Here is an 11,402-nt window from a genome sequence, read left to right on the forward strand (position 1 = left end):
ACTTCAAATCCTCATCCGCGTCATTATCTGTGAGTCATGTTCAAACTGACAGTTAGCCATTACATGTCTGAACTGCAGCAACTTATTTCCCAGTACAACACAAACACAGTTCAGCTGGCAACCTCTCAACTCCACAAACATACAACTTCATCTCAGAGTTTTTTCATACTGATTCTGTTTGACCATGTCGAAGCCAGCTCTGCAGTTGTGCTGCGGTCAATAAGAAACACTGCTTTCAGTCTGAAGGCAGAAAAAAAGTCTCTGCACAGTCACGACCACTTTTATGTAATGAAACACAGTCTGTGAATGGTTGCATGAACTATAAACCTATTCTGTGTGCACAGAGGAGCTTATGACTCTGGTGGTGTGTGTTTGTGTGTGTGTGTGTGTGCATGTGTGTGTTGTTGTCCCGAGGACCAGGTGGCGATGTTAGTGCTGCACAGGCTACGCTCCCCCCGGAGCAGTGCTGGATTCCACACAAGATTAACATCCAGTTATGAGGATAAAGCTGCAATCCTCCTAGATCTGCTGGGAACCGGCCACCGCAACCAGGCCAAGAAAACGCACAAACAAGGGTGGCGCACACACAAACACACACTCACCTCCGTTTGTGTCTGGTGAACTTTTAAGACCAACTCATATGGACTATTACATAATTAGGCAGCACAGATCTAAGCCTCTTCAGGCATGTTTACAGGTTTTTAAATCCACTCTGGCTGATTTCTCCCCTGTGTGTCACCTCCTCCTCAGCACTTTACAATGTAAAAAGCACATTTCATAACCATACTGCGTGGGTTATAAAACCCCCAAGATATTTTAATATTGCAATTGCCAAACTGCAGCATAATCCCTATATTTAGGGCTGCACACATTCAAAATAACAGCACCCTAATTACATAAGAGGCGTTCAACTACAATCAGTCCAGCCGCCCTCGGGTTCTGTCAGTCACGGTGAAGTCGGTAATTCATTCTCCCTCTTGGATTTGGCACTTTTCTTCTTCCAGCAACACGCACGCACGCATGCACACACACACGCGCTTTATGAATCTTACTTGATGGCCCGTCTTCTCATTTCTGCAGCATGTGATTATATCCTGACCTGAAAACAAGAAGATGACTCACAGCTTTGATGTGCCGCAATCTTCCTGCAGCTATTTTTCACATGTTCGATTTATCATTTTGAAATAGGACATATTGTAATGCCACACTGACGGAAAACAATATACAAGACACTGATAATGCACAAAAACAAAGGTCATCCTCTGCCAAATTTGCATCACAGTATGCAACCATGTATACACACTATGATGTGTAAAACCTGTGCATCGGCCTTGTGTGTTGAATTAAGCAAAACCTGTGATGCATTTAAGGCCAGTGTTCTCTCTCACCACGTAAACCTGGGCCTCCTTCAGCGAAAAAGAGAAGCAAGACAGAGAGAGGGAGATGCAAGATGAAACTGCACCCTAATGTATTCTCCATCCTTATTCTTTGATGTGTCTATAATCCCTCACATGCGTTTTCTATATTTGGCTTTTGAAGCTCCATAAACTAATCCTCCATTCTTAACCGTAACAAAACTGTTCGAATTGGCTAGGATTAGGCAAACACACATTTGACGTCTCACTGGCTGGCAGAGACGGAGGTGCATTGGCAGAATGAAAAGTCAGGCTGCTGAATTATGCTTTCCTCCATCTCCGTCACTGTGTGGCTGAGTCTGAGAGGCGTGCGCACAGATGTTGGATGGTGTCTGTGTGTTAGGCTTGCATGTGTTTGACAGAGGAGCTGCTCATGTGTTTTAGATTTATGTGTGTCAGCTGCAGTGGCATAAAGCAGAGCAGGTCCTCGCCAGTTCTTGGCAGTGCTAGACCCCCTGTAGTGCTTTGTCCCATAACCCTGCAGAGCTCCGCTTTCACTCTCGGCTTTTAGAGCGGAAGTAGTGAAAGTATGACTTTACTGCGAGCTGACTGACGCTGAACATTACAAAAGTCCCGTAACAATGTTTTTTGCCTGTTTTGAACAATTTGATAAAAGTTTGGTGACAGGATATTCTGTCTGAAATATGTTCTATAGTTATTTATTTTCTTGCCAAGAGTTAGATGAGAAGACTGATACCGCTCTCACATTTGTCTATTAAGCTTCTCACTCTCTCCGATGCCGTGGTCTGATGACCAGTGCCTGTTCTTGTGCTGCCGCAATCAGAGCCTCTCTGCCCTCCGTCAGTCCAGCTTTTTCTCGCCACTGTAGAATCTCAATATTAGCCACGTCTCCTATCTGTCGATGGTATCCCGTGGCGCGGCTCCCATGACACCTGCTCCTCTTCATCTCCGCTCTCTGTCTTCAGCTAAAACACGTACGAAGGGTGAATGATGTTCCAGGCTGAAACAAGGAACATCTTGGAGGTTCCTCGGCTAACCCTCGGCCTCCATTTTTTTCACTTATCGTGCAGTCTCAGCCTGCTGGTGGAGCAAACATTGTGAGGAGTTTCCGTATCCCGATATTGGCAGCCTATATCTCCTCCTTTGGCCATCGTATTATTCCAGCTGTGTATCTGATGATTGGTCAGGCGTACGTATGTATGGATTTTATTCTTCCCTGCTGTCTCCTCAGGACTTGCTTCACTCTCTGGAGGTATTTGGCAGTAGCTGACCTCCTTGCTGCCCTACTATATGTCTTTCATCATGGCATGTGGTAATTCATCTCCTCCAGTCCTCACCACCTTTCCTCTTTTTGCCACCATTCGGCCACACTCGTCCAGTCCGAATGACACCTCGATGTCGCTGCTGTAGATCCTGGTGGGCTGGATAAGCGAGTCAGTGTCTCTTCCATTCCTGGTGTTGATATATGCAACATCTGTTGACTACCTGTGTGTCTTTGAGTTGGTCTCCAGTGTTGTTTTCCACAGTTCTTGAGTTCTTGATGAAGGCTGTCTGTGTCCTGTTGTCTTTTTATAGTACCAAGCACTCCAGTAAACATGTGTGGGGCAATGAATCATATGCTTTCTTATAGGCAGTCCAGATGTGTAAATGAGATGTCACGTGTTAATTAGTAAATTTTAGAGATGCTCATAGGCAGATTTTGTTGCCTTTGAAAGAGTCGAGCAGGCTGTTCCTCGTGTTTCAGGTCTTTATGCTAAGTGAAGCTAACCAGCTGCTGGCGGTAGCCTTTTATTTAGCGACAGATGAGTGCGTGGTATCGATTTTTCTAACATCTAACACTCAACAAGAAAGCGTTTCCCCAAATTTTTCACTGTTATTTTAATCTATAGTAGTAGTTACATTTCTCACAGCTGCAACTAGTTAAGAAAGTTGTAGCACTGCAGAACAGGAAACAAACATTTTAACTGTGTGTAGTTTGATATAGACACAGCCTGATGTTATATTTACATGTCTTCCAGGCTTACCACACTTTTGCATTATGCAAGTAATTCAATAAAAACAATACACTGCAGTTTAAGGATGTATGTACGTGAGCCTGGAGGAGCCTTCGTGTAGACATTTAATCACACACAGATCACCAGTCACCCTGGGATGTAGCGCTGAGCGATCAGTAATGAGTCATGAACATGATCCCCTTTACAGCAGACCTACATTCCAGCTTCCATCCCCAGGGCACAGGCTGACCCACACTTTGCTCCGTTTCTGCCCGGGCTCTGATGCTTCCTGCTGGGCTGTGACTGGGCGGCGGCCGGGGTGGAGGCTGGAGGACGGGCTCGTAGTGGCCGCTGCGGCCTCGGGGTGTTTCAGAGAGGTGGTGACACTCATTGACTGAGTTACTGCTGCATCACAGGGCACGAGGCCACTGTGTGTCTGCATGTGCGATGAGAGGAGGGGGTCAGGATGAGAGGAGTGGTTGTTCTTTGGTCCCCCGCCCCAAGCCCACTGCGTTCTCACACTTTCACGAAAGACTAATCGAGTCCATCTGTGACAGCCCCCCTTCTGCCACACACACAAAGTTTATTAGGCTGGAGCATATTACCCATAACACCTTCTGTGTTTCTAACAATTTGCATTAGTTAGTCTTCCAAATTTTAGGGGAAAAAATCCTGAAATGAAACTAAACATAATTTGATGTGAATCTGACTGCGACTTTAATGGCTCATTAAAGTAAGATCACAAGCTAGTTTCACTGACTCACTACAATAGCGACCCCATCATTAAATTAGTGTCATTTCGTGTGCTCAACTTGTGTGTCGTCTTACCCCATCACCTACCCTCTCATCTCTCCCTGAGGGCAATCCAGCCCCTCGTTTCTATGGAAACAGCCTGTGAAGAAGGCAGGCAGAAAGGGACAGGAAGAGATGCTGAAATGGCAGAAAAGCCTCTTTGTGCTCTCGGAGGCTCTCAGAGCTAATAGGCCTAAAGAGGGAGTAAAGGGTTAATCACACACATACACATGACATGAAAATGGAAGATAAGGAGCATCACCGTACTCCTGAATTCCCCTTGAAGCCACAGAGACAGAGCTCTGTAGATAACTTTCTTATCTCAACAATCTATATTAGATTTTGTGTGCAACTTCGTATTGTATTGCACTTATTTTATCTACAACATGTCAATCGACCAGTGTCAGCATGGGCTTGCTGATGATTTGCTGTCTTTTCACTGTTATGGATCATTATAGTTGATGCATGCACACACACATATACAACAACACACACATTCAGTTTAAAAACATGCACAGGGAAAGCAGAAAATCTCGACCTCTGTCTCATGTACAAGAATCACACACACACACACACACACACACACACACACACACACACACACACACACACACACACACACAAACATGAAATTTCACTCCATTCTGTGTTGGAAAATTGGATTGCTGCTCCAGAATAACTTGATTATAAACAGCCTCCCTCTCACTCTGGGGCGGTATCACTTAATAAAGCTAAGTGCATTGACACGCCAGCGCCCACCCTCATGCACACACACACACCGCTGCACATCGATGTATCAACCTATTACATGATCCACATCAACAGTACAGAAAAATAAAAATAAATAAATAAAAAAAAATGATGGATTCTAGGTTTTTTAAAAAAATACAGGCTCTAAGAAGACGTGATCCAGTGAGCTGGGGGCTTTGTGCATCCAAGTACTGGCTGATTAGGATCTAAAAGCTACCAAAGGGTCAAATATGTCAGCATTAAGCATGTGAAAGGGCTTCTTTATGTCAACAGAGTCATGTGTTGTCGCAGTGCAGTATGTGGGCCAACACTGAGAACAAAAGATGGAACGGGAACATGGAAAAACACGACGTGGCGACTGAATGCGTTATGTTACAGATAGCAGCGCAACTTTTGTCGTGGGCGAAACGCGTTGCGGAAATAACTGCGTTTACAGCCCACATGTGACTGCAGTAAATACAGTGTGATTTAATGTAGCAGATTTGAGATATCATGTGTTTTCCTTCATGACCGATGACAAGGATTATGAACAGGAAAACATTTTATACAAACAACACACAGAATTGGACAAAAGGATGAAAATGTAACATCCTCTTGCACTAGCCTGTACGTTCATAGGCCGCTACATTTCAGAGGGAAACGCTCTGCTGTTTGCTACATTCATTTGAGTGCATTAGCTAATAGTCACTGAGCGGATTAAGAATTTACATACAAAATATATCATCATTTTATAAAATATAAGCCATTCTTATTGATTAAACAGCATATAAAGGGGTTACAAGAGCTACAACATTAATTACACATGCATTAGTAATATTAATCCAATAGTAGATACATAATATAACATGATGAAAGGAGGAATTTGGCATAACACAAATAATATTTATGTACTTTTCAAGTATTATTTTATTTACACACACAGAGACGCTCCTGTGGTGTTTGATGGTGCCATGCCTGCCTGTCTGTTACGTGGAGGTTCAAATCCAGCCTATTTCCTCTACATTCACTACACTGTGTTGGTCATCCCGTTGCTCGACTCCTCTAACTTTGTCTCAGGACATGTGACCAAAAACTTACAAACTTGCAACTTGTATCTTGTCTCCAGAGGGATTTGGGGGACACATACTGGTCTCAGAGCCTGATAGGGAGGTGTAGTTACAGTGAAGCTCTGTAGCTCCATCTAGTGTTACTTTGTAGCACCTACAGTTAAGTTATCCAGGGTCTCTCTCCACCACTGTCTCTGGTTTATTCAAAGAAGGCAGCAATGACTGAATCCCCTGGTTGGAGAGTACATTTTAAAAAGATTTTGGTATTGTGATCAAATATCTGGATCCACATCATCACAGTCTTGACTTTTGACTTGAAATCCACAGCCCTCGTTCTGTGATGAAATACACCGTGAAGTTCAGCTGAAGCTATATGAGGCTTTAACAGTCTGAGTGAATCAAATCAAGTGTATATATTTCTAAGGGACTGTGTTTTTACATCAATGCCTTCTTTGTGGTCTGTCCCTCACCGAGCAAACGCTGTCTGTTGAAGCACAAAGACATACTGTGGAAGACATCCACTGGACTTGTCTAATTCAGTCTGCTGAGGCCTGACGTTGCTTTGGTTAAGTTTCAGAATATATTTCGACACAGAACGAGGACAATGGCTACGGCTCAGTTGCACAGCAGGATAGGTAAATGTTTATGTGTACGGGTGATCAAAAACAGGCGAGAGCCAAAACCCAGGCAAGCAAATAGAAACAACAGGGCAGAAGCACCATGAACAAGCTGGCAGAGATCATCAGACCTGGAGGCTGGAAGTGGGATCAGGTGTGCAGATGAGGTCAGGTGATGGTGCTGGAAAGGGAGGGGGTACTGGAGGGCAGAAGGGAATGGCTGCATGGGAAAAGACAGGAGAAACAGTGTGTGGTGGTATAAACAAAACACGCACAGCTGCTTTAAGAAGGGATTTCCTACACATGAGCATATATGAGTCTTGTTTTAAGCCAAAAAGTAGGGGGGGGGGGGCATTTAAACGACAGCTGGTTAATTTAAAAGTAAAAAATCTGAACTAAAATAAAGGAAAGTGATTACAGGCCTTGAAAGTGAAAGGAGAACAGCCCCGCTCTCCACCTGTGCTCCTCTCCTCCGCGGATCGTTTAACCATCAATCATTCATCACCTGCAGACCGCAGCCTCACCTGGCTGCAGGTGAGGCGGGGGGGCTCACATGACACATACTGCAGGCTGAGCTGCTATGGCACCCTCTCAGTTAGTGCACGGAGCTTAATGACCTCTGCGCTGCTGTTTGTAATCTGTTCACTCTTTAACGCGTTTACAGAAGAAAGAAGATCGGACAGAAGGAGGTATTTTCCCAACTTTTTACGCCTCTTGAGAAGCGCACCCCCTCGCCATGCTCCCTGCTCAGGAAGCGGCCAAGATCTACCACACCAACTACGTGCGTAACGCGCGCGCCGTGGGCGTGCTGTGGACGGTGTTCACCATCACCTTCGCCGTCATCACCGTGGTGGTGTTCATCCAGCCCTACTGGATTGGGGACAGCGTGAACACGCCGCAGGCCGGATACTTCGGCCTCTTCCACTACTGCATCGGGAACGCGCTCACCTCGGAGCTCACGTGCAAAGGGAGCGCGCTGGACTTCGGCTCCATCCCGTCCGGCGCGTTCAAGACGGCGATGTTCTTCGTGGGGATCTCCATGCTGCTGGTGGTGGGCAGCATCGTCTGCTTCAGCCTCTTCTTCTTCTGCAACGCGGGGAGCGTGTACAAGATCTGCGCCTGGATGCAGCTGGCCTCCAGTGAGCTCCGGCGAAAAGTGGTTTATAACAGTTTATTTGATTTGTAGAAAAGCATGCTTTCTGTCCACTAAATGAAGTTCACATACAGAGCAGAGGGCAGTGCTAAAACCACAGCCACACATTGTCCATGTTCATAAACGATGTGTAAGTGTGAGTTACATTACAGTTAGAAACGATGGCATCTGTATCTGGGCTTCTCTCCATGTCTGTATACCCAGCACACTAACTGTATATCACCACTAGCGAGGACCTTCTTCTCCCACTTCACTTTTGCTATTAAGGCTAATTTTACCCAAACAAAGTGAAAAGGAGTAATTTATTCAGCTGTTTATCATTTAAGCAAGTCTCAAATGACTTCACAGAGGTATGAAAAACTAAGCAGCTATAGAAAGAGCTTACTTGGTTTAACTAATAAATAATCAGTGTGAAAATGCATGTGCTGGAAGCAGTGGGGGATGAGGTATTTGTTTTTTTTTACTTCAGCGTAGATATTGATTAGTTATTCCTTCACAGTGTCATTTAAAAACACTTGAGATCTGATCTGAGCGAGTAACTGAAGCTGTGAGTGGAATAAAAAGTGGGGTTTTCCTTCTGAGGTAGTTATTGTGACGCATAGAATGGAAATACTCAAAGTACAAGTAACCTGAAAATTCTGCACCACCAATTCTATGTGCTTTGGTTAAAAGATGAGTATGTTTGAGCCTCAGAAGTAGTAGAAAACTCACAAGCAGTGATGAGATCCTGCAGAAGAGTAATAAAGACTTTATCTTGTCAAATTTGTTGGCAGATTAAAATATCCAAGACATAGACTGACACTGCTGGTTAATTTCAGTTCAGCATCAGCAGCATTTCAGCAGTTTCCTTTAGCGCACACACACACACACACACACACACGAGAAACCTGATTCGGTCTTTTGAAACACGAAACAGCTTGTGAACAGACGCAGCTGCAAGTGAAAGGACGAGCCTGTAATGAAACAGATAATGAGATGAACCTGGAGGTGTGCTGTTACACTTTCTCCTCTCCCTGCTCACACCTTCAGCGTGTGTGTGTGTGTTTGTGTGTGCATGCTCCTATGACAGCCACACTTTTTATGGTTGTGTACGAAACACAAACGCAATTTTTCTTGTCAAGCCTCTAAATTATTTGTGTCTACATCTGTGAATGTTCCATGTTTTTGTAATGTTTCTCAAATGGAACTTCATCCCTCTTCACAGGGCCTCATGCCTTCTTTGAAGGGGGGGCCAGCGAGTGAAGAAGGCTTGTCCGTCCAGAAAAACACTTCAGTTATGAGCTGTATACAAATGTATTAGCAGAAGTTACTTCCCTGAATTAGCCTTAATTCTGTAATCACGGCCAACTCAATCTGTGAGGGGTTTACTAGAAACACTAAAAGGGAAGGGAAAATGTTTTAGAACAGGTTTGATCTTAATGTATGAAAGAGAATAATTGAGTCGTGACTGTTGCGGGTGGTGTCAGAGTTTAACTTCCTGATGAGGAGCGGCAGTTTAATGATTATCTCGGAAGAGAGTTGATACAGTGAGCGTGAGAGTGTGTTTGAGGCACAGAAAGTGAAAGTGAGGCGTGTGTGTGTGTGTGTGCTAATGTTTCACCTCGTCACCTGATGCTTCACATGGCTCCACATGCTGAGGTGGGCAGCACGAGAGTCTGTCTGTCTGTCTGTCTGTCTGCAGAGTCAATAATGGATGAGCAAGTTCATCTCTCTGGAGCTGAGATGCTCTGGAAATGCTAGGCAACTCACCTGTGTGTGTGTGTGGAGCTGGAGGAGGTGGTTTGTGATATTGGCCGTTAATAGAAGTCAGCATGTCATATATGAAAATGAAGCACAATCAGTGGAGGAGGACATATCCAGATCCTTTGCTTCAGTAAAAGTAATATCACTACACAGTAAAAGTATGTGAGTATAATCAGGAAAATCAGCATAAATTATTAAAAGTAAAAGTATTTAATGCAGAAAAAAGTCCCCTGTGACTGTTATACTATTATGTGTTATATCATTAGAGCATTTTACTGTAGCATAGGACTGCAACTACTGCTGATTGTTTGGTTTGTAAAAATTCAGAAAATGGTGAGAAATGCCGTCTCAACCACCCACAGCCCAAAGTGAACCTTCACGATGTCTGTTTTATTCAACCATCAGTCTCAGCCTCACAATTATTATATGTATTATATGTGATGATTCTAAAATATAATAATTATAAAATGCTCACATTTAAGAATTTGGAATTATTAAGTTTTTTATAATGATTGTTTCAGCTCTTATATAAACTGTTGGGTAGTTTGATGTGTAAAGTAAAGCTGTCAGATAAATGTAGTGCAGTTGACGTACCCTTTGAAATGTACAACAAAGTCGCATAAAAAGAAAACACTCAAGTTAAGAACCTCAAATTTGTACTTAAGAATAGTGCTTGAGGACATTTACTTCCACTCCCACAGGTTTCTTATATGAAATCAAATTAGCAGCTAGTACACATTTTCAAAATTAATGGCTGCTGGTATCAGCGTAGCATTCAAGTCCCTCATCCTGCGCGTCCCCCTCTCTCAGGCACATGCATGGTGATTGGCTGCATGATCTATCCTGATGGCTGGGACTCGGAGCAGGTGAAGCGCATGTGTGGCCAGCGCACCGACAAATACACCCTGGGCAACTGCACGGTGCGCTGGGCCTACATCCTGGCCATCATCAGCATCATGGACTCCCTCATCCTGTCCTTGGTGGCCTTCAGCCTGGGCAGCCGGCAGGACAAGCTGCTGCCCGAGGACTTCCAGGTGGAGGAGAAAGGTATGAGAGTGAAGGGAGGGTGGACGGACGGTGAGGTGGGTGAGGAAGGCACAGGCTGCATGAGGACTGCCATGATATTTGCTACAGGAGTTTTTCTCATGATCTAGTGATGTTGTAGTGTCTTGTGGTACTCTAGCAACACCTGCAGGTCAGTTTTTTCACTCATTGAGTGAAATATTTCAACATCTGCTTGATGGATTGGTGCCACATTCTGTACTGGAATAGGGTACACATGTTCACGTTCCCCTAAGGATGAAGTGAAACACCTTTGATCCCCTGACTTTTTAATCTAGCACCATCATCAGGTCAGCATTTTCGTTTGTCTAATATTAATAAAATGAGCCTGGCTGTAGTCTTGTTATACAGAAGGTGCATATATTAAAATCTAGCTGAGCTACTGACAAAAAGTGATGCCATTGTCTGAACTGACTGTGACATCTCCTTGTTTTTCTCTCATCTACAGATAATGCGTAGGGCCCCCCTGGACACCAGAGAGAGGAGATGGACGAGACTTAACGAGGGGTGGAGGACTGGAGGGCTTCAGAGGCTTCAGGACAGTTAATTAGAATTTAAAAATATCCCGTCCTTGAAACTGTGACGGTTTACTAACGGAGCGTCCGCCTCCAGCTCACACCAGATTAGCTCATTTCTATTGTATTTTCAACTAAAATAATCAGTGATCGTTCTGTGGACTTTCAGGAATAACCAACAGAGGACAGCTCCTTGTTACTTTGGAGAGATAACTGTCAGAAATGCTAAGTGTCAGGGTGGCTTTGGTTGAACATCCTGATACGCCCCAAAAATTTCTCACTTCATCTTGGATCATGTTACTACTGAATGGAAATAAACTCTTCTCATTAAACATCTGACAGCCCTCTACTGCC

The 11,402-nt window shown here is 44.2% G+C and overlaps 1 protein-coding gene across 1 annotated transcript; it reads left to right on the forward strand.

Annotated features, from left to right (window-relative positions):
• Positions 1 to 7,311: 7,311 nt before the first annotated feature.
• Positions 7,312 to 10,992, forward strand: lhfpl5a (LHFPL tetraspan subfamily member 5a). The gene is made up of 3 exons (XM_041946010.1): positions 7,312 to 7,714; positions 10,282 to 10,518; positions 10,982 to 10,992. Exons 1-3 carry the CDS (start codon positions 7,312 to 7,314, stop codon positions 10,990 to 10,992), a joined length of 651 nt encoding a protein of 216 aa, XP_041801944.1.
• Positions 10,993 to 11,402: the final 410 nt, after the last annotated feature.

The sequence above is a fragment of the Chelmon rostratus genome, chromosome 2, assembly GCF_017976325.1.
Source record: "Chelmon rostratus isolate fCheRos1 chromosome 2, fCheRos1.pri, whole genome shotgun sequence".
NCBI lineage: Eukaryota > Metazoa > Chordata > Actinopteri > Chaetodontiformes > Chaetodontidae > Chelmon > Chelmon rostratus.

Bases quoted from the DNA above. Each gene is read 5' to 3' on its own strand.
- lhfpl5a (XM_041946010.1), top strand. From the start codon at position 7,312: ATGCTCCCTGCTCAGGAAGCGGCCAAGATCTACCACACCAACTACGTG. The intron at 7,715-10,281 runs GTGAGCTCCGGC...CCCCTCTCTCAG, and splicing joins CTGGATGCAGCTGGCCTCCA to GCACATGCATGGTGATTGGC.